Source organism: Falco cherrug, chromosome 2 (assembly GCF_023634085.1).
Source record: "Falco cherrug isolate bFalChe1 chromosome 2, bFalChe1.pri, whole genome shotgun sequence".
In the NCBI taxonomy this organism is placed as follows: Eukaryota; Metazoa; Chordata; class Aves; order Falconiformes; family Falconidae; genus Falco; species Falco cherrug.
In genome coordinates, this window is record NC_073698.1 from 57229464 (window position 1) to 57253540 (window position 24077).

Sequence of the window (24077 nt, forward strand, 5' to 3'; positions counted from 1 at the left end):
TTGCAGGTACCTATTTGCGTTGCAAGTGAAGCAGGACCTGGCACAGGGAAGATTAACATGTAATGATACCAGCACTGCCCTCTTAATCTCACACATAGTACAGTGTAAGTTCCCTTTTTAGTTCTTTCCAGGAGGATAAAGAGATTGATTAATTGGACATGCTTTGCAGGGTTACCTGTTAGTACCTGCCATAGGGAAAGGTTTAAGCCATATGGACAATTTACTGTATTTCTGCATAATGTCATTCAAATACAGGTAATTTACTCTTTCAAATAAAGAGCTCCTGGGCACTGGATTTGCATTTTTAAAGCACTGCCATTTAGTCTGCCCAGGATCACCTAAACGATAGACTTTGCATGCGGTGGCAAACAGGTTGAATTCTTCTGAATTCCTGTTTTATTATACTTTGTATCATGTCAGCAGAGCATTCAGATTCCTGGAGATCTGTATGCTGTCTAGAGAATGTAGTAAATAAACATGCTTAGCATGCCAGAATAAATCACAGTCCCAAGATGAAACTGATAGGGAATTAAAAAGCAACAGATTTTAATTTATTTATTTATTTTAAATTGCAAAGTATGCACAATAACATTGTTTAGTAGAATAATGCATTAACTTTGTTCATCACATTAAAGATTCTTTTAACTTCCAGATCACTTGAAAGGCAGTGTATATTTCCATTTTAAGACTTTATGGATACTGATCTTAGGAATAACATTAGGGAAAAACCACTTAGTAGCATGTATAATGGTCATAATAGACCATTGTTTTTGAATGGTCATTGTACAGTTCAGTATTGCATATTTCCACTGAAATGATGTTCTATGGAAATTACAGTCAACAAAGACATTCAGAAGCTCTTTAGTGATGAATAGATAAATCTCATGATCTTTTGTCATAGTCTGAGTGTTAGGGCAGTTTCTCATCGATTGCTGCTCTGCTTTATGTTCCATAGAACATCATTTCAGTGGAAATATGCAATACTGAACTGTACAATGACCATTCAAAAACAATGGTCTATTATGACCATTATACATGCTACTAAGTGGTTTTTCCCTACTTTCTATTTGCCATGGTCATCATTTCCCAGTGTGACTGACTAGCAATAAGAAGCTGTACAGCAGCCTCTGTGAAACCTGTAGTCCTCATACCATATTAAAACTGAGTATTTTTGCGGCACAGACTTAAAAAAAATAAAATCCTTGGCTAGCAAAATTTTTGTGTTTTTTAGTTTTTTCCACTATGGTGTCCGGCATGCCAACTGTAGTTCTTCCCTCACTTAAGCTAGTTTCTGTGTTAAGAATCTGTAGCTGTATCTTACCCACACAGCTGCTTTTTGTATTTATTTTCTCTCTAATTTATTATTCAGTAGCAAAAAAAATAAAATAAAATTAGGTATTTGTCTGCAACAGAAAAAAAACCCCACCTAGACAGCTGATGAGTAATGATAGCAAAGTGGAAAGATTGAGAATGCAGGTTAGGTATCGTATGTCTTATCGATGCTGTGCCTACGAGCAGTTTCCATCGGGGATATCTGATTCCAACAGGCCCTTACATTATGTATATAAGCTTATGTCAGTGTTATAGATTGTTATTTATATGAAATCACAATATGACAGCAAATGGGTTTCTGTTAAAGTAGCATGTATATTACAGAATTACATTTATATTTGAAAGATTCTATTTAAAAATACCTTAAAAGCATTATAGAAACTGTTAGAAGTGAGAGGACACATTGATACTGCAAATGATGCAGTAAAGTGAGTGTGTGAAGTAAGAAGATGGACTGATTAAAGAAAAGAGCTGAAATACAAAGCATTACGTATCAGAAGTGCTAATGCAGACAAAATACAGCATGGTGTAATGCACTTGCAAGATAAGAGAAAAGGGAGCACCAGTGGAAATCAATCTTGGATAAAAGACGAGAAGATTTTAGAGAAGAGTTATATGTGAGGCTGACAATATTCAAAATATAACTCCCTCTCATTCTAGAGGGAGTGCTACTAGAAAGGCATTTAGGGTAGAAAAGGAGGGCTAAGGAGAGAAGTAAGAGCTGTTGAGTATGAGGTCAGAGAGCAAATTCAGAAGTAACTTGAAAGCCAGGAGGACAATTTTGATAATGGATTTGCAGTTGACAAATGCAGAGAACATTATAGAAATCATGCAGAGGTTAAATAAAAGTCGTCTATACTCTTTGCTCTAAAGAAAGCCCTGCAGAAGGTGGTTTAAGTCCATCCATGTACAAGGACATACAGGGTATGAACTGCATTTTAATGAATCAAGGGCCATGTTATTTGAGGTGTTGCAAGCGTAGGTGGGCTTATGGCTTCATTAATGAAGAGGATCTTGCCTTTCATTGAGTTAGGGTTAAAAATGGACCCTAAAGATTGTGATGCTGGGGTGAGTAGAACTGGAGTGAGGGAGCTCTTTTTGAGATAGGGACAAAAGGGACATTTTACAAAGGAGAATTCTCAAAGATTCTGTAGTATTTCTGCTGTCTCAAAGAATGATTCAGAGCAGATTGGGTGAGAGAGAGGGTGGAAATCAGACAGTCTCGGTTATCAACTTGTTTCTATCTCTGACCTCCAAAGCATAAAAGTCAAGTTGTGGCTGTAGGCAATTTGGGTTGAAAGGTTGCTCTCTGTCATTCATAGATGCTTTGGTTCTTATCTTCTCTACCTACGCAAGGTTATTCCTCCCCCTCCACATCTGCAGGTACATCTGATCCCAGGCAAACTTCTGTCAGAAATCACCTGCAGTGTTGTAAACATCATGTGAAATCTTTCTTTTTTCTAAACCACCTTATTTTGGATAGAACTGGATTAAGGGTTCATTTACATGAGCAGAACTGAGGTGAGGCTGAGGCAAGTATCTGACCCAATCTGTGATATCCTAGGTCAGCTGTGCAACGATGTGTCTGACTGCAACCTGGATTTAATTTGAAGGCACTGCATTTTAATTTCACTGGCATTATTAAGGTAGCAGCCTTTATGGTAGTGATGCTGCTATTATTCCAGCAGGTTTGCAGGAAGAAGCTGCTACGCTGTTCAGTGAAAAAGCTAATAGCAAGATTTTCAGAGGCATTCCAAGAACAGCAGGCAACAAGATAGTACTCTGGTACCCACACATAGATTGCCTACCCTCTCCCCCCACCAAAAACGGAAATCTCACTGAATGGGCTGCAAAATGGGAGGTGGGTGTGACATACTGTTGCACACATGGTATTGAATAACTGCAGCAGATGGGAGCTACTTTGAGGAGGTGGGAGACAGAATGCATCTCAAACTGCTGCAAAATTAGAGGAAGATGAATGTTTCATAACCCCATGAGGTGGAATGTATGCCTGCGCTCAAACAAGCAAACAAAACTATCTTTCAGATTTTACCCCAATGATTACAGTGTTGGGACACGGAGCAGGGGAGGAAGGCTGTGCCTAGCGGCTCCAGGGAAACGCACCTGAGCACAATGATGCGTGTGAGAGAGATGGATGAGCTCTGCTGAATTAGTGCTGTCCACCCTGTCACCCCCACCCTTATCCCTCACATAAGTCAAGGCAGCCCTCTCATGGCTTCATTTGTTCAATTGACATCCAACAGCTTCTTACTTGGTTGTGGTGGATGGAAGGGATCCTTAAGCTTCTTCTCACATTATCAGATTCTAACACAGAGGAGAAGAATGCATGAAAGATAACATAGTGGGAATCTGAATCTTAAACCGTCACAGCTTGCAAGAAACTGTTTCTCTGCCCTTTTCCCAGCTGTCTGCACCTTTTGGATTGCCTGAATAATTCAGTTTTAATATAGTGTTTTAATAGGCTTTTCTTAAAATTTTCCGTAGCTGAGATTGGGGATTTTGATGAAACCATAGATCGTGAACACTTAGCGAAGAACAAGTACATACCTCAGCAAGAAGCACTAGAAGACAAAATCATGGAATTTCACCGTAGCCACATGTAAGGCTTTTTTGTTCTTGTTATTTGGCTCCTTTTCCATTAGAGTAGTTCTAACTTAAATATATGCTAGATCATAAGTACAAAAGAGGTTTGGACCTCTGAGTTTCTCAAAGGTTACTTCTCAAAAAATGTTCAAGCCTATAAATTTCTTGAAGGTTACTCCTGCCTTCCTTCTGTCATCATAACAAGATGTTTAAGGAGCAATTGATTTTGATACTCATTCAAGCATGCCATTATTTTACAGTCTTATTTCATACAAAATGCTTCACTGCTGATTTTGTGCATACAAGTGTGATTGCAAATGATGACTGATCAGTTGGGCACTTCTGACAGCAGTCTTTTTGATTTCAAGGACATTGAATGTTGACTTTTCACCTTTCCATGGTGTATTTAGAGATGGGTGAAGAAGGGTTTTGGTGATAGTTCTAGGAAAAGCAGAGAGTTCATGCAGAACTAGGGATTTGGGGGAATAGGATTATCTGAAGAAAAGACTAGTAGTAAGAAGATGGTTAAAAGAATCACAAAGCATTTAAAGGTATCTTTTTTGCTGTTGAGAATGCTTCAAGATTTGAACGGTTTCATTTTGAGCTAGATTGAATTAAGTATGACTGGTAGGGAGTTCTGTAGCAGTAATAATCAAAACTTTTGCACAATTTCATCATGATTAATTTAGTGCTTATGGGTTCTCAGCATTTATGTTAAGGTTTTTGTCTTCCATTTTACTTTGCTTTGGTATTGTGTTCACTTTTACAGTGAACAACATCCTGACACACTTATAATTTATTTTTTTGTTAGGAATACAGCATGGAAAATACAAAGAGAGATAGTGAATTCTGTTAAAAGTTAATGGTTCAAAATCTTGCTGTGTCAGGTGTCTCGGAATCGGAGCAATCAAAATTTATAGTAGACTGTGAAATCTGTAGATTCTTTGGTATTGTTTTAGACTAAGGAAAAGTTGTTGTTGTAGCTGATAAAAATCTGGAGACATGGAAAAACCATATAGATATTATACCTCTGAAAGGTTTTGGTCTCTGATGAAATGTCTCTGTTCTCTGGAGGACCTATTAATCTCTGTCAAAAGGTGTGATGAATTTTGTGTCTTCTCTGTTTTCTTTCTCAAGGGGACAAACACCAGCAGAGTCTGACTTCCAGCTTTTGGAGATTGCCCGTCGGCTGGAGATGTATGGAATACGCTTGCATCCAGCCAAGGACAGGGAAGGGACAAAAATCAACCTGGCTGTTGCCAACACAGGCATTCTGGTGTTTCAGGTTAGAGCTGCTTAGGACATGACTTTGTCCTTTATAAAGGAGGGAGATTTTTTACAGTGATAAGAATTCAGGACCTCAGCCATGTCTTCCAGGGTTTTTTTTTTTTCTAACAATGATCTTAAACCTTTTATAGCTGCATTAGGTGCTTCATTTGCAGGGACTTTTACTTAATTTGCATGTACAGGGTAGAACTCCATCTGCAGCAACAATGTGCTGTTCAAGATGCAAACTGATCCACAGCTCACAATTTGTAAGTTGGTCGTGCTGACACCTCGTACGTATAGGATTGGGTAGGTCTTGCAGGCATGGTGCATACTAAGTGGGTGTGAAGCAGGGACAAATAAAACAACAGACAACTGGAGTACATGGAGAAGGATGTAGGTAGTGAATATAACCTCTTTGTAGCACTACTTTGTCAGAGTTTTTACAATTTTCTTGACCAGCCTCGGCCATTCTACCTTTTTTGAATCCACAAATACTACTTCTTTCCCTAAAAGATCTAAAGTGTTTTCTTTAGATTTCTTTCCTCTCCTACCCCAGTCAGCCTAGTAAATGTTCATGAGGCATCATTAGTAAATTTATCCAATTCTTGTTCTGCCGTTCCCCTTAGGTAAATAACAAATTGGGCTTTTACAGTTGTGAAGGTACAGGTAGTCAGCTGGTATAAACTAGTTTCATTTCAGATAGCATCCAAAATGCTACTTACCTCACTCTGTGTTAAAAACAGTAAGCTGTTCTTTAAATTATCCATTGTTACAATTGTCAACAAATGCTATTCATTTTAACTGTTGACTATAGTTAAAATACTAGTGCTCCAACCTTATGAAGTACTTTGAGTCCTTTTATGAACAACAGCAACAAACCAACCCAGAAATATGTCTGACCCAAATGCTGCTTTGAGATGTAAATTTAAAAAAAACCAACAAAATCATTAGGAAAAAACCCTGATAGTCTAAATGGGTTGCTAGTAAAACCCCCAAACTGAAGCATAGTTTAAAAGTGAGAATACCAGGATGTTATTAGAAATGCACATAACTCAAATAATTGTATGTTCAGGCCCTTCCCCTGCTCCCCCACAGTATTTTCATCAGCTGAATTAATGAATTGCAATGCCTTGTAAATTAAGGCTGTCTTACAACTAAAAGTATGTGTCCCCACAAAACAGCATGGCATTCACTGAGTCCCAGCAGACAGCTGGGATCTCTCTGTGAAGATGCAGCTGCTGGTTCAAGGCCCAAGGCCTGATTTTGTAAAGCTCCAAAACTTAGTGATGTCTTCTTCTTGCCCTAGTGTGTTTGGGCCTTCCAAAACAGGGCTTTTTGGAACTTTCAGAAAATCTTGGAAATTTTGCTGGATCAAGCCCCAAGAGTGCATGCTGAAGAAGGAGTCAGGCTCAGACCTGCCGGAGTCTGCCCAGCACTTGGTGTCTGGCAGTAGGCTTAGGGCTTCCTTCAAGCACTTCATAGGGCAAGAGCCTTAAGTTCATCCTTCTATTTCGTATATAACTGATAGAAATTGAAATATGAAGACATCGAGGGAAATACAGGTTCACTCAGAAATGGCATAAGCAGTAGTCAGACTTTTAAAGCCTGCCATTTGATTAGAAATCAGCGTCAGTGCTGCTGAATATTTTAAGGGAGATTAATTATGTGATTCTTAGACAGCAGGTAGACTTGGCAGAGATTATCACACTGTCATTACTCCTACATCCATCTGGTGATGGCACCCAAATCAGTGTGGGTTTCTGCATTTAGCAATCCTGTAGTAGCTCTCTGAAGCTTCTGTACTGTGCTGTAGGCATGTTATATTGAAGTCTTTACTGAATAAATGGCTGTAATGAATGCTTTAAAATAATACCTCCAATACATTCTAACGTAAATTAAGAATGAGACTTCTGGGGTATAGGGGCTGATGATGCGGTGGCTGGGAATTGTAGTATTTTGAAGATAATTTCTCTCCAGCTTGCTCTTTGCTTCTGGTTTTTGGTTGCCTTTTTTTGGGAAAAGCATTTTGTGACTCTTCAGACAAGTAATTTATTTAAGTTCCTTTTACTTCTGTTGTTCCCTTTAAAAGGTCAGAATACTCCCAGTATTCTGTACTTCCAATACAAAACTTTCAGTTGCTGTTTTTTTTCCCCAGTGAAGTAATATATAAAGGGGTGTTTATTTTGCCCTGTAGACAGACAAAAGGGAAGGCAATCTACCCTGTCACAGTGAGGTGACATATTATGTGTCTGGATTCCCTGCGTTCTGTGTAGCTGGTGGAAAGAGGAGGCAGCACCTCTGGGAGGTGACTTAGTCCACTGAAAATCTGAGTCCGCATAGCGAAGCAAGATAACATCATCTGGGCAAAAGCTGGGCCGCCCTGTTTTTTGCAGTGATACTGGGTCGGATACTTTCACATCACCTCAGTATACCTAGGCCTGTGTGCAGGAGTTTAACTACAAGTACCAGATGCTTATGGTTTGCATTATCAGAGGATGAATGGTAAGAAGTACCATAATTTCAAGTGAATTCAGTAGATGATTAATTTATGACAAGCTTTCTTTAGTGGTTTAGATTTCTCCATTCAGATCTGGAATGCTTAAACTCTGCTGGCTTTGTTCTCTGTAGGGTCACACCAAGATCAATGCCTTCAACTGGGCTAAAGTTCGAAAGCTGAGCTTCAAGAGGAAACGTTTTCTTATCAAACTACGCCCTGATGTGAATGTAAGTCCTTGTCAAGAGCTGATGAAGTTGACAAAAGGTTATTTAGTAAATTTCTGCTCACAGATCAAACGTAAGTTTTTATCGCCTCAAGATTTTCTTTTACTTTTTTTAATTAATTGCTTATGTTCACTGTTGTTACTGCACACATCAACCTGGCATCTCAGGTGAGCAGTTCTAGCAAAGGAAATGTAAACTGAATGTCACATATTCGTCTTCTGGCTGTGACTCTGGTACTATATCATCAATTCTTAGGTTATAACATGTAAACCTCCTCTTCTCGTTAATGTTAAGACCACTGCTTTATATTTGTCAACGAAAGGAAGTTGGAGCAATAGCTGTGATACTGTCAGGCAGATCAGCGATGTCTCAGAGGGAAGGGCCACTTAAGCCTGAAAGCCAGTGAGCTGGGGGAAAAGCTTTTTATTGTAGCATAGCACCTGCTTTGGCAATGCATCTCTGTAATGTATGTTGCTTGCTTACATTGCAAATACTGTTTCAATTTTCAGAGTTCATTCCAGGACACCCTGGAATTCCTTATGGCCAGTCGAGATTTTTGCAAGTCTTTCTGGAAAATCTGCGTGGAGCATCATGCCTTTTTCAGGCTTTTTGAGGAACCTAAGCCAAAGCCTAAACCTGTTCTTTTTTCTAGAGGGTCATCATTTAGGTTCAGGTAAGACCTGCATTTTTCTTTCCACCTTTGTTGCCTCCCCAGCTCAAAATCATATCCATAATGATCTAGGATTAAACCCATTATTTTCAGCTCCCCCTTTTTACATTGTAGTTTGTTCCTGTGTATTTTCTATTGCATCTTGTCAGCCAGAACAGTGCAAAGAACACCGTAGGGAAAAAGCTTGCATTAATTTTGTAGTAGCTGTTGCAAAGTAGCTTTCTGGAGGTAAGGTATGAAGTGTATAGTTTCCAGGTGGTTTCATGTAAGAAAATCCACCTGTGTCCTAAGCAACGGTAGCTAGTGATATTTTGGCACTCTTTGGATCCTGTGATTCTGGTATGGGTTCCTTCCTACGTATCAGAGCAGAGATTTCCATTTTTGTTGCATGTTTCTGTAGTTAAACCTATTTCTATGCAGTTAAAAGCAATGGCTTGCCTTTATGCTGAGACCTTTACGCTTGCAAAGGATTTATGTGACATGACCACCTATGCTAAGACCAAGTCTACCTGCAGTATTGTTAGAGCTGTAGAAAAGTTTTTAATAGTTGGATTATTGGCTTTTTTTCTTACACTGGCAGAAGCCTCATTGTAGATATTGCATTGTGTATGCTGGGGGGAAATCCTTTTATTCATAGAGTTTATTTTGTTTGCAAAGCTGATAGAAGCTGAACAGCCAGAAACCCTCTTCACTGAGATAAACGGTACGCTGTGGTTGCCTTGCATAACAACATAGTAGATATGGCCATTCTAACTCTCTTCCTACTTCATTTCCTGCCTGCACCGTAAATTAAGATGGAAGGACCTATGTTAGGGTAAACAAGATATAACTTGTTACATTTCTGCCTAAGTATAAGACTGTAGGTGCATTCAGCTTGCCTCCTGGTTTGGAGAGTGGGTTTTGGCTACATCCTCTGCTCACTGTGATCTGTGCTACATGCATTCAGTAACTTTTTCCAGGCCTGTGGTTATTTGCTTAGTTGAAAGGCTCTATATGAATGGGAAGGATTTGGTTCTCTGTTGAGCATTCTTGAGGTGTAGGTTTCCTTTAAACTCCAAAGGGAACCGAGAGCAGTAAACTTCGCACAGAAGGAAGCGCTGGGCTTTCTCACTATTTCATGGCCTGTAGAGAAGGAGAGAAAGGGATTTACAGCCTAAATCTCTGCAGAAAATGTGTATATGCTTAGTTGATGTGTTCAGTAGTAGCAACTGAGTCATGAAATGCAGTTTTTATCTTGGTTCCAGGGTTTACTGATACTGGACAAGGCTGGTATTTGACTCAAAAGGATTAAAGAATACTTCTTGTTCCTGAGAGGAAAATTTAAGCCCTTCTTCACTTTCTATTGTGATGACTTCCTAGTAACGTAGTACACTATGAAGGGCACACAACTGAATTTAATCATTTTTGAAATGGCATCAAAAAGTAGCTCCATAGCGCGCGCACACACACAAAAAAGAGGCAAGTAACATGCAACATGATAAAAATTTGTGTGTATCTGGCCAAGACCCCTTCCTTATGATCTTACATGAGTTTCTGCTGATAGTGACAAATATTTTTCTGATTGCTTTGACTTCATAGGCAGGCCACATGCAAGATTATGATGACCAGGTGGTATATTGTGTTAAATATTTTAACTGTGGTTTCCTTCCAGTGGTCGGACTCAGAAGCAAGTTCTTGACTATGTTAAAGAAGGAGGGCACAAAAAAGTGCAGTTTGAAAGGTGAGAGGAAATAAATTAACTATTCCAATATGTTTTAATCAAAGAAAAGTAATGATTTCCAATTAGTTATATTATAAAATCTTGGCACCAGTCTAAGTAAAAAGTTCCTTCTTTGCTGGTTTGACAGTTTATTGCTTGTATAATATGCCCTTGGCCCTGAATGTTTTGGCAGAAGTTGGCATAACCTATAGTTTACTTAAAATGAATAGTTTTCAATCTGTTTTTCAGCAGTGAGTGTACTACCATCACAGGTAACTTCCTCCCATACTGATTTGCATCCTCTTTGGTGGTATGTTATTAATATATATAAAACAGGCATATTCAGCTCATAATAAAACTGAAAGTTAACAGGAATAGATAATAGCCAACCTCAAGGGGAGAGGTCTCCAGAGAAAGCTTCCAACTTGCTAAAGCCAGTTCTGTCTGAACTCATTTTGCTCATGGTAAACTGGAAGTAATGGCCAAAATGCCCCAAAGACCATGGGAACAATTAATTATTTACAACTCGTGTTCACATGACAGACCATTTTTGCTTCAGTGCCTTTCCCTTTTCTTATAATGGTATGTTTGCAACACATAGCACATTTAAATTTTATGGAAAGGAGGAATGTTAATCTGTTCTGGAGCAAAATTTTATGAAAGCTATTGTTCAAAGGTTTTCTTTGAAGAGGCACGTCTCTTGATTCCTTTTTGTAGAAAAAACTGAAATGGCTTCTTACTGTGATTTTCCTTTTATCTCCAGGAAACACAGCAAGATTCATTCCATCAGGAGTCTGACTGCACAGCCTTCAGAACAGCATACAGAGGTGCCAAAACAAGTCAGTGATGTTGATGAAACCCTGGATCATGCCTTTTAAACATTTCTTATTAGATTACCCTTCATTGATTGCTATTTTAAAACTCTAGGATCATAGTTTTCTGCTCATTACCATTTAACTGGGAGCTGAGGAGCCCTGGGTGCCATTAAGTTTTAGGTTCTGCAAGTGGAACAGGTTCATTTCCATTGTGGAACAGCATTGCTTCCAGACAACCAGACAAATATAAATAGTGAGCTTGTCTGAGCTGTGCTAGTGACCATCTGAAAAATTGCAATCCACAGAGTTACTGCTGGTGTCCTAGGTTGTAGCTGGTTATTGCATCTGGGAAAAAATTAGTTCTTTTCTTTCACTTGGGAATTTTGGTTGCCCGTGACAAGGCGTTTTGTTGTATTAACCAAGGAGGAGAAGAATTACTTCCTCAGAAAAATTACAGCTTTGGACTCCTAAGCCATTATCTGTGGTAGATAACTAATGTAATTATCTTGCATAAGTAGCTGTTATGAGGTAGGAGTTTGCAAAGTAGTGGCAAAGTTGCTGCAGCTGTATGTTCCCATGTCCAGCTAGTAGTAAGGCTAAGCAAGTATTCACTACAGGCGCCCGGATAAATACACATGTACACACAGCCAGCCACACGGCTAAACACAAGCAGAAAACAGCACTCCCACAAACACAAACAGTGCCAGTGGCCTCACCCTGTTCCGCTCTTTGGCTGATCAGGATGAAAGTTCATTGGTGGAAAATACGCCTACATAGGATGTGGATCCCTCCTGCAACTGGTCTTAGACACTCAGTCTATCCAGTAGCAAGCTCCTGGATCCCCAGATCTCCCAGTGGCTGGTATCTGGAGATGCAAGCCCCTGAAATGATTGCTGGTACTCAGATTTACAGACACACACATGCACACACACACACTATGGGTTCCTCCAGTAATTCATACAGCCTATGCAGTAACTGACACTCATATCCTCTGGTTCCTGGTTACCTTACACAGAGGTACAGACTTAGGACATTGCCAGTAATTGGCACCCAGGCCTCACGGTCTTTCCAGTAATTGGCCTGACTTATGGCTGCTCCAGTACTTGGCTCCCAACTCTTACCCTACTCATCAACTAGTCCAGTTTAATGTTTTCTAGCAATTACACATTGACCTACCCACCCACCCAAAATGCATATGCTCTGGTCTCTCCAGTTGCTGGCATCCCAGACACACCCAGACCATGGGCTGATGGCTCTCCTGGGACAAGCCCCAGAGGAGCCAGGTCAGGGAGCTGCATTTTCCTGGCTAGATTATTGGGGTTCCTACACCTGCCAGTGTACCCCTCTGTTTGTGGAGGCAAACCTTTGATCACATAACCTTAGGTTAGGTAGAGCTTAAATGGCAGGAGCAAGATACTAGATTAATATATTTAAGAACGCCACCCAAACCTTCGCCTTCCTTGCACTGTTTCCTTTTGATATTCACAGGCTCTCATTTCTGCAAATCTAAGAACTTCAGAGAATTCTGTTATAAATGCAGCCCATTTCAAATATCTTTTAGCATATTTATATTGTTAAGAAGAGCTCAGGTAGATGGAGTACAGCTACCAGGCAGATTAAACATATTTATGTGTGCAGAAAAGCCAGTCTATGAACTAGTGGCAGGTATGCTCCAAGGATTGAATGTGGGGTGCTCGAAAGCCCACACGTAGCTTTTTTTTTTTATTATTGTATACGTGTAGGCTGGGCAGAATTTGTCTTACATGTTTCTTTTCCTCCAGTTTCTCAGAGTAGCGTGAACACGCTGTTGTTCTTAGAGTGTTGATGGCTGCCTTAGTGCATGGAAACACCTCAAATACCCATTTTTACGTATCGCCACATTCTGTCTGCTTTCTCTTCCCTTGCTTAGCTTATATACGTTTCTGTTCTTCAAGATCAGAGACCTCTTTTTTAAAAAATTCTAATTCGTTTTGAAGCTTGGGTTACCTCTTCTGCTTTCAAGAGGCTCCTATGTTGCTGCAAATGCAGTGCAAAATTCTGGTGCGTAATTACAAGTAGCCTTTTCACTCTGACTCCCTTCCTTCCCAAACCTCCCACCCCTTCACTCTTCCCTCCCCCTTTGTCTCCCCCTTGCCTTCCCTCTTTTATCTTTCCAGAGCTCTAGCTTTGCCTATGGAGATGACAATGATGCTGCAGCAGTGCAGAGCTGCCGGCAAGGAAAGGAATTGAAAGCTTCAGCAGAAGACACTGGACAGCACAAGAGCCCTTCCTTGAAGAAGAGTCCAAAGGAAAGCAGAAAGGTGGATGGAGCAGTGGTGTCAACAGTGGAGGAAGAAGAGGAGGCTGCTAAGGACAGGGTGCAGCAGAACAGACCTCAATCACAGCAACCAAGCACAGGTCCAGCTTCCAGGGCTGCTCATGGCAGTAGCACCTCCATTCCTTTCATTGACTGCAGTGACGTAGATAGCGAGTATGATCTCCTCAGAGGACAAATAACCCGGTCATATTCCCAAACAAATGACAATTATGAGGGTGATTTGACCAGTGGTGCCTATATTCACTACAGAGATGAAAATCGCAATAGAACTAGGCATAGGGATTCCTCAGCCTCTATAAAGTCTTCCCAGTATCTCTCTGAAGAGTACCTTGATGATAACCCAGCTAATCTCTCCTTCTACACTGGGGGAAGCCCCAGGATGCCAAGGCACAGCTCACTGGTTGACGAAATGTTTAGAGGGCCAGGGAGCCGTAGTCCGCTGGCCACTCCATTGCCTCCCAGTAGCAAAGGGTCAAGCCCTAACATGAGCCTGAGTAGAACTGGCTCTCAAGGTCATGTCTCAGAAAATGGGCATGACTGCAGGGTGAGGACTGGGGAGGAGGATAGCCGTGCCAGCAGCTGCCATGGGTATTGCAGATATTCTCCAGATTCTCAACCACCTCACACACAGAAAATCCCAAATCTCTGCAACAAATCGGTTACAGATCCGTTTATCCTAAGCCAGATATCCTCAACCCCTGGGCAGGAGTATAGATCAGAGCGATATTATAAAGGAGGCAGGGTGTCTAAGATGTCTTCTCCAGAGGGCAAGATGATAGCCAACGGTGTGCCAGCTGGGGCACAGTCAAAGCAGAGCCCAGTCATGCAGTCGCTGCATGCCAGTGGCGTGATGGATCACATGGCTGCAATCCAGATGATGGAGGGCTCCACCAGCAGTGGGACAGAATCTAGTGATTCCGACTCAGAAATCATTAACCCCTTCACTCACCCCCTGGTGTTTGGAAATCCCGTTGTGCTGAGTTCCTCTCCCATGCCTAGAAATAAGTACTCCTTTGGAAGCCTTCAGCTTGATGAGGAGGTAGAGGAGGATATGTCTGTTGGCCTCAGTGATGAAGATGGTATGCAGGTCTTCAGCTGCTAGGGACCGGTGCGTATGAGACCAGTGGATACTGTGATTGCTCATTAGAGTGGTTGTATCTTCTGGGGCGTGTGAAGAGTGGCTGGTAGTAATTTCAGCATGTGGGCTATTTCAGATGTTATCATTATCATTGTACTGACCAGCCAGAGGGAAGGGATGCTAGAAATACACTAATAAGGATAAGTCTCAGTGAAGCTTAACAGTAGTGCATCTCCTCTGAAAGGCAGGAGGAGAGGGAAATTATTACTGATTTAGGTATCTTTGTAAGACTTTATACACTCACCTGTTCTTTGTATGAAGTCATATTTTAGGTATATATTGTAGCTTCTTTAACACTTGACTAGTTATTTTGACAAAACAAAAATGAAATTAAGTAGGTACATTGTGCTCTTTTGTATGTCAATTACAGGTTTTTTTCCTCTCCGATATAAGGAGAGCTTATGAGTGCCTCAACAGAGACGGGGGGGGCGGGAATTAAACTTCCAGCCAAATGCAGGCAGCTTGATATTCAAGACCAAGACTTGTTGAAATCTTGAAATATGCTGGAAAATTTTTTCATAGCAAGAATGTATTTGGTCTACCTATCTTCATAACTCATTTTATAATCTTAACTGAGGAGCTGAGGATACAAAATTAGTTATATATGCAGGAACAATGACAATATTGGCTTTTTCTTCAGTAGGTTCAACAGGCTGATTTGGTGATGGAGATTTTGAAACTCCAAACTCTTCCTTGGGCAAGAAAGAGGATGAATTGAAAAATATAATTGAAGTGAAAAAAGCTTAGATTGAAACAGCTCTAATGAAGACTGGTATGAGTATTACTTGCAAGGCAATCCTTTCTATCCTTTATCAGTGTGGTATAAAGATTAATTACAAGAGATTTTTTTTTCTCCTTATTCTTTTAGTAGAATTATTATGGAGACATCAAAGTTCTGTTGTGGGTGATCTTTGGTGTGGGGCTTGAGATGGTGGCTGTTTAATTTCATTTTTCACTTTGATCATGAAGAATCTTTATCTGTACAGGATCCAATTAGTCTATCATAGGCTATTTTTTCTCAGTGCCACCTCATAAAATTTTCATCCTCTGACTCAGAGAATGATGGGACTAACTGTGGTCCAGGCTGATTGTCTTCTGTGCTGTACATAGAGTAGCGAGATTTTGGCACATGTGCAGAAGGACAGAGATACTAATTCTTTGTAAACTTCCTTTTCACAGACTAAAAGTATTGAGAATTAAGGCTGCATCCTATTAAAACCCGATTCTAGTTTCTCAGAGTTAATTAAGAAAATCCAGATGAAAGATCTCCTACAGTTATTAGAGCTGGGAGACAAGATGTGCTCTTTAATGCTGGCCTTAATTTTAACTTTTATGTATTTTTTCTTGTGGGGGAAGGAAACTAAATCTGAGAATTTTAGGTGGTGAACAGCAGCACTGATTGAACTGCAGGTCACTTGCAGTGATGTGCATCACGCAGCATATACATGCAGCAGTGATGAATCCACCCACATAAGTACTGATGAACATGTTACAAGACTTTGTAAATCTAGACAATATAAAATGTTCAAGATTGTTTTTACAAAGTAATGAAGGAAGAAGTTTTTTTAATTTTTCTAATGCCTTGGTCTATGCACACTTGACCAGAGTTTAATCTGAGTGAAGGTTATTTAGAAAGATACCTACAGTAGTTAGGCATGTCTTGTTATATATGTTACTTTTTTGCAGTAAAATATATCTTCGTGTAAATATAAATTTTAACCCACTCATCTCCTTCAGTGTGTTGGTTTTCGTAAAGATTAGATACATCATTTCTGAACAGGAATGACTTAAAGCATCTCTTTAGACAGTGATATTTTGGTGACAGGGAATGCTCTCATTTGCTCCTGTAGCTTAAAGCATGAATCTAGAAACGGTGAGATTGATAATTAGGGAAAAGCTTGCTTATATATTATTCTAAAAGAAGGCGTTTTGTGTTTTCGATTTAGAATAGCTGTAAAATAATTGCCTTGAACGTCTCAGTATTTAAGATGATATATCAAGTAGTTGAAGCCTGCATTAGCAGAATAGCGTGAGCACAGGGAGTTGGGTGCATGAGTCTCCTTTTCTATTGTTTGGGTTTTTCTGCTGCTTGTGCAGCAAAAGTACAAGTAGTTACATTGTACAGTAAGGTGATAGCAGTCTGGACAGATGAATTAATTGCTTGTTAGACAGTAAAATTAGAGTTCAAGTAATGGATTTTCAACAAAAGGATTTGCAGTTGTTTCTGCTACTTAAGAAAAGTGAATAGATTTCATATTGTTTGGATTTCAGTGAATATAAAATTTGGTAAGTGGTGTTTACTATCTTGCATCCTTTCAGATACTGTTTTCAGGCCTGATTTCTTCTCTCATATGCCTACAAAGATAATGGATTTATAATTTCATAGGAACAGACCTGCTGGTAGCTGGAGTTAGCCTAGTTGCTAATAAAGTATCTCAACAGCTTTTCTTTTCCCTTTTGAATATTATCCTTGAAACTGAAATATTGAGGATATTTCTCTGACTATTTTCTGTCAACTGGCATTTTTTCTACTTTAAATGTTTAAGTGATTGTCGTTTTAATGCATCGGGAGTTCTTCCAGTTTGAAGAAAGAAAGTTGGTAAATTACATAGGAAATAATTTCATTTAGGATGAACCATTTTTGCAGCATACTTATGCCACTGAAGTTCCATTTAATATCAGCAGACAAGCATTTAATTAAAAACAGTCTGTGGGCCAAATTCCTCTGCCAGACACGTGGTTCATATCTGAGTGCTTGCCAAGAATGGTAAGTGAGAGAGCAATTTTAAATTGATGTTTTCACATAGGATCAGGTCCCATAGAATTCATCTGGGAGCTTGTTTCTGTGAGACAGATACAGAAAGGCCTTGCAGGGAAGAAACCTTTGGGGCAAGAGTGCGGATAAGGTGAGATGAGGGAATTCTTCTTCTGGTTCACAAAGCACGTGTGGGAAGAGGAGCCTGTCAGTTCAAGTGAGTCATTGCAAGTGTTGATTGAGCCGCCTACACTGGTCAATAGCGCTAGTCTAAGCATACCTGTGTCTTGGGTCTAACAGAGGTAGTTATAGGCTAAGTAAAAGATTTGATTCTCTGACCAATTCCAGTAGACTTTGGAGTGTCGCTGATGGTATTTTTATTCACTGTTCTAAATTTTTTTATTCTCAATAATTTACTTCTAAATCCCATACTCATCAAGTGACCAGATATCCCTGGGCAGTTGCTACAAATGAAGGAGCTGAATCCCAGGAAGATTGAGCAGCAGCATCTACTCTGAATGAGTAGTCCTGAGCCACCCATCTCCTGTTTTTCCAGAGGATGTGGACGAAACCTCTTGCTGGGCTGTCCATACGGCTTGTCACTGTGCTGAACTAACTCTGTCCATGTAGTTGGATGAGTATGGAGACGAGTTTCAAATCAGTTTAGGGGTTTGTCTGGAAATAATATGCAGATGTAGTTAGTCTGTAAATAAAAAGCACTCTGATTCTTTCTTTGTTATTCCAGCTACTTGACCACATTCAGTCATCTTCTACAATGACAGCAGAAAAGTCATGTCAGACAATTTTAAGTTTTCTCCAGCCCAGCAGCAGCTCAGACTTGTTATGTCCTGTTGAAATCTTCTCCTGGAGATTTTTTTTTCATATCAGCCTCTCCTAGAATCTAGTTTTCCTCAGTGACCTGGAATATAACATTTGGGAATAAATTTGTCTAGATGAAGGAAGCATGGGTAGTGGCAAGTTGATGTAGGAGCCAGGACCTACGTAGGATATTGCAGGTATGGAGTTTTGAATAATTGATATCTGAATAGCCTAGACCGCACTGTTTTCAGTTTGTCCATATCCCCTAGTAAACATATTCCTTGTGCATGGCAGAGAGGGTGTTCTCTGAAGATGATTTGCACCTGATGCTGCCATCATCTCAAATCACCCATGGCTCATAAGGCCTGCCTAACAAGTACCATCCCATTAACCATTGTAGTGCACACTAAATACAGAATTATCAACTTAAAACTGGAAAAGAAATTTCTGTAGCTGGAAAATGTCAACAAGTAACTGAAAGTTCTTAGGTTTGCTGTATTTGCGTGTACATCATGTGAGCTATGCGGAGCTGAGATCACTTATAAAGTAGATGGATGAGCATAATGAAAGAGTTGTGTGTTAGTAATTTGAAAAACTAAATTGATTTACCAGTTTGCTTCAAGATTAATGGGCATGCAAAATTAAACAGAATTTTCTCAACCGAGCAGCATTGGCAATGCTGAATGTAATCATTAGAACCCAGCAATGGGTGAAAAAACAGTGGTTTGTGAATTAGTTCGCTAACTGATGCTGGTATTATTAGAAAATACCACTTCAGGACCTGTGTTTCCCCCCTTGAATATTTGTAGGTCAGGTTTCTGTTTGCACAGATGTTTGCGGAGCAGCTTTTATTAGTTGACGCAGCTGTACTCGTTCTGAAGCAGTAGCGTTCATGCCAGAAGTTCCTGTCTGGCCTCTCTATCTGTCCATGCATTTACTTTGTGGTGACCAGAGAAGGTCAAATGGAAAATGGGTTAGACAGATCCGCAACCTGCTTATAGCTCCTACTTTTCTTCACTAAGAAGCAGAGATGTTTTAAATTCTGTCTTCTTCGGTCCCACAGTAAATGCACACGCCTGCAGAGTCTTTAATCAACTAGAAGTGTGTTCTGGGGGGGAGCTCCAGGGTTGGGAAGACAAAGGAAAGGAGAATAATAGGAAATATCTTAAGCAGACTAAAAATGTTTAGCCTTATTTATTTACAGTTTCCTTTGGCATAGTGTGCTTTCCACTCTTTTCCTGAGAGTTTAAAGCCCCAGTAGTTTCTTAGGATACTTGGAGAGCAAGAATTGTGTTGAACTGATTAGTTGAGAGAACTGATGAAACAGACCTGATTTTGAATATTGAAACCCAGTGATTCAGATCTCGTCAGCATGATTTATATGCAATTAGCATGAATTGTGGCTATTTCTGGAACAGTTCTTCAACAGAGGAAAGGACATCTGACCTACAAATTCTGTCAAATACCATGTTTGTTTAACTAGTCTCATTTGTCATAATGAGGCATTAGACTGCTGTCAGAGGTGACTTCAGAATGAAATTTCAATTGCTGCAGTCTAGCTTCTAATGATGAAAAATTAACAATCCAAGTTTTTCCTGACCTTCCACATGCGGGAAGGAGTTGGGTGTCACTTACCTTTGTGCACCAGGATATGGACCACTGGAGATGGACCTCATTTACCAGCATGGTTGTTACCAACTGGAAAGGGCAGTGGATGTGAAGGAAAGAGGTTCTCTGTGCAGGCATATATAAAGTGAGGGAAGCCAAAGTCCTCTTTAGTCTTCCAATAACACTTCTCTCTCTCAACAATGTAGTTTCTTAAGGCAGCTTCTGTACATTTTAGCACATCTCTTTCCTCTTCATTTAGGGGATCAGTCCTCTTCTCCATACCAAGTAAGAGAGACACTAAATATATGAGGGAAATTGAATCTTCTGGAACAATTTTTAATACATACACCTTTTCTTAGATGCTGTCAGGCACAAGTGGTAGAACAGTCCTTTTTGTCAGAAACCCAGGTGCATATTGGTGCCTCCTACTTGATGCTAATGGTTTTGGGGTTTTAGATTGTAAGTGGCTGATACACAGTATTGACATCAGGAGATTCCAAAGATTAGACTGATGTGTAAGTTTTCTCAAATGTGTGGGTAGCCGCAGACTCTGGTTTGTCAAGCTATATTAGGAAAAATTGTTGCCCATGCTGTCAGGTTCTAGAAAAGAAGGAAATTTAAATCCTAGGAAATTAACAAAATCTTTCTTCTTTCTATAGTTGCTGAAACATGCCTAGACAAGGGCACATATCTTATTTACTTATTTATAAGGCAAATAATTCTTGTGCAACATGTGGATCCTGAGCAAAGGCATCTTCTGCATTCCTCTCTGTGGTTAGGCTGTGTGGTGCCTTTGATATTTTAAAATACAGATTTTCTACTTAAAAATCGAAGGCATCATATGAATAAAAAGCCTAGCTTGGGTGACATGTAGCAGTTCTTTAGAGCATCTAGTCTTCTGTTCTAATTCTGTGGTCTATAAAGAGCGTGTAGAATAAGCTTATTTTATGTTGTTTGTTATTAAAAGCAGTGAGCACTTTCTTTTAAATGCTATGAGATCTGGAAAGCCTGTGTGCCTGGCTGAACTGTGTATTCACAGGCATGTTTTTGATGAGTGTAAATAATGGCGGTGTTATTACAGTAAAGGGGGTAAAGACCTTAGGATCATAAATCTGCATGACATGATGGTAAATACTTAGTTTGCTCTAGAATGATAAGAGTTTTAAGATGTGATTTCTATTGATTTTTTTTTGTAAAGTTGTGGCCCCTGAGAATCATAAAAATCCACAGTTCCTGCTGATAAAAATTAGCTCTAAAGACAGCAATGATACAGCTGTCACTGATTGAACATGGAAGGCTGAAGGAAAATGAATGCTTTCTGATTCAAGAGCTTTCAAGCTTGTTAAAATTAGATTAGATACTTTCTTTAAAATGCTGCAAATCCTGTTTTTAGAAGAAAAGGGGTTTGCCTTTGATGGTTTACAGCAAGATCAGAGGTAGGTCTTTCTGTTTAGTTCAGTGAATGTTAGAGCTCATGCCTGTTGCTTTTCCACGAGGCAGTTAAAAACCTTTGATTAGCTGAATCCTTATTTTTCCCTTTCCTGCTAAAAAACTCACCTGGACCCACTAACAAAAGTTCATAAGCTTGGCAGTGTTTCACTTATCCAGCCCTTTCCTGATTTCTGTGTGTACACATGCATAGATTTTTTTTAATAAATCTCAATAGTCAAAATTAATTTTTAAAATTGAAAATGCTGGGGACTTCATTCTCATTTTTGTCATTTGTTTAATACCGTTTAATGAGAAACATTTTTTGTTTCATTGTATGCACTGTTTTGTCAGCATGTACCTCTCTGGGAGAAAAAGCCTTTTCAACGTTCTGTCTATCCTCAAAGCATGGTGTATCTTCTGTTCCTTGCATTGTTTGGAAGCACTGTCTCAATGTCCTTTTACTGCAGAAATACCTATTTGTATTGGGAGTACCTAATTCCTCTTGTTACAGTGATCCTGTCTCATAGAGCGCTCCTCAGAACTGGAGAAAGCCCCCACCAGGTCGTGAGTCTCAGGTTGAGAAACTATCGTGTTGAGGAGATAAGGAGTGGAGGGAGGGGGGAAGGAGGTCTGCTTTCCAGGGCCTATGGGCTCCATTGAGCACAACTGGACTGCCCTTTGTTCCCTAATGAAGGCTGCACCCAGCGATGGTCAAGTCTGTCTGCCGTAGCTCATCAGCAGGATCACTGCAGGCTTGGGGAGATGTCTTGTTGAAATGGACAGTATCTGTGGCATAAGCTTACATGGGGGCTGAACCTTTGCAGTTCTGTTGTAGCACCGCGTGGTGTTGGTCTGAAGACAAACAAAAGCAAGCTAACCCTAACCCTGGATACAGCAGGAAATCCTCCTATCAGTTGCTCTGTTTCTGTGTGGAGAGATAAAGGACTGATGCCCAGTGACCTTTTATTCTTCCCGGGCTGTAATGTTCACTCTTTGTTCTTAAGATGCGAGTGTACCCTGATGTAGGCCAACAGCAGTTACTGTCTGATTTCACACTCACCGCTGTCTAATACTTCAGTATACCAATAAAGCATGGACCTTTACCAGCTGGAGACATTGCTGGCTACTAAACCAACACCAAGCTTGATGAGACTATAAGCATGTCAAGCCATTTAACTGTGTATGCATGGAATTAGTTTCTTTTTTTTTTTTTTAATTATTTTTAGTTTTACCTGTACTGAAGGCTTTTACTCATTCTAACTGGTATTTTGCTGTAAAACTGTCATTGGTTTAATTGTTCTGTCCATTTGCTGGCTGATGCTTTGTCCTAAATATGAGGAAATTGGTTGATTGAGAAGGTGCACCATTCTCCCAGATCCTTGCCACTCCTGCCATGGGTATGCATTTTGAAGCTGTGAAGTCCGAGTGAACCTTTCTCCCTGTCATGTTCCTCTTCAAGCCAGGCAGTTACTGGTTATGTGTGATACGGGATCCCTTCCTGAGTTGTTTTTAATTCCTATTCCTCCTCAAATTGTTTGGTACTTTATTCAGGGATGTTTGTACGCAAATTTATGGCTGATTTCTAACTACTTTTCAAAATCTTTAACAAACTGTATCCAGCACTCCAGCTTGCTTTATTTAATGGGGAAGAGATGTGCAGCTTGATGAACTGGTCTCCCTCAAGCTTTCGTGGAAGTCGGTGGGGTTTTGTTCTTGCATTGAGGGAGAGCAGAACAGCATGTCCATCCCGTAACTCTGTTAGTTCAGCAGCATGGCTGTGCCTGGTTCACAGCTGAGGAGAGAAGGGATGGACACACTTATTAAACTCTTCTCCAGTCTAAGGTACTTTAGTCGTTGGTGAAAGCGTCTGAGAACTCCTGCCGCTTCATCTGGTGCTATCTGTCACCGTGTCATTTTGTACTATGCATCTTTCTCTGACCAAAACTTTCAGGTAGAAGTTAGAGGTATGCAACCACTGTGACCATGGAAAAATTAAGCTAGACCTAACTGCGTGGCCACAGCAGTGGCAGCTCTGCCAGATACTCTCTTACTAAAGAGCCTTTGTAAGTGGTATGTTCAGTAATGCAGAGGACAAAGGGGCAACAACTGGGGTTTCATCTACCAGACTGGAGTTTAGAAAACACTGATGGGCCATTAAAGCAGGGTAACTGGTATCTGCCCCCTGACTGCAGAGCAGGCTGTGGAACAGGCCTAAGAGACAATAAGCCCTGCAGCATTCCAGGTATTGAGAAAGGTACTTTTCTGGCTCTTAACATGTTTTAATTTCTAATAATAAACCTATACATCTTGAGAACATTCTAACCCTTAACAATTGGGTTATGAGCACTGTAGCTGTACACGAGGTTTTCCAGCAGAATTTCCATCACCTTCAGTAATGGTTGATGTCTCCACTCAGTTTCCGTAATTGAGTCATTCTCACTTCTTGACACTCCTCAGAGGAGGAACATACCCAGAAGCATCTTAACACTGCTGTACTCTTCTTGCTGTCAAAACACAGTGTGTAGGGATGAGAACTGTTTCTTTTGAAGCAGATGCAGAACACTAAATGGCCTGAGTTTGTTATTCAGCAGTTTCAGGAGAAAAGGAATAGAGGAGGAGTATCTTCAGGGTACATTGAGGCCCATTTGTCTTCCTCACAAAGAGGGGAGCCCTCCCATGTTAGGTTAGTCTCTAACCAGGGCTTTCAGACAGTCTGATGCCATCTATGCAGTGAACAAAGAAAGAGGCAGCAGGCAGTTCAGCTCACCTATGACTTGATTTGACCTCTGGGAGAGACTTTCTTCTTCAGCTGAAAAGTATGGATTTGAACTGGTTTTTTTCCCCGGTACTAGCCATGTTCTAAAGCAGTGTAGCTCAGCCAGCCCAAGGCTCTGTGGGC

The 24077-nt window shown here is 40.3% G+C and overlaps 1 protein-coding gene across 6 annotated transcripts in view; it reads left to right on the forward strand.

Annotated features, from left to right (window-relative positions):
• FARP1 (FERM, ARH/RhoGEF and pleckstrin domain protein 1) overlaps positions 1 to 24077 on the forward strand; it is a 213179-nt gene that overhangs the window by 153239 nt on the left and 35863 nt on the right. For 4 of the 6 annotated variants that reach the window (XM_055703285.1, XM_027812230.2, XM_027812233.2 and 1 more), the window contains 8 exons: positions 7 to 104; positions 3838 to 3952; positions 5074 to 5221; positions 7834 to 7929; positions 8436 to 8599; positions 10248 to 10316; positions 11059 to 11134; positions 13267 to 13507. In XM_055703285.1, the coding sequence (XP_055559260.1) occupies positions 7 to 104; positions 3838 to 3952; positions 5074 to 5221; positions 7834 to 7929; positions 8436 to 8599; positions 10248 to 10316; positions 11059 to 11134; positions 13267 to 13507 (1007 nt within the window). The remainder of the gene's footprint in view (positions 1 to 6; positions 105 to 3837; positions 3953 to 5073; positions 5222 to 7833; positions 7930 to 8435; positions 8600 to 10247; positions 10317 to 11058; positions 11135 to 13266; positions 13508 to 24077) is intronic. The other 2 variants (XM_027812232.2, XM_055703284.1) reach the window with 1 other exon arrangement.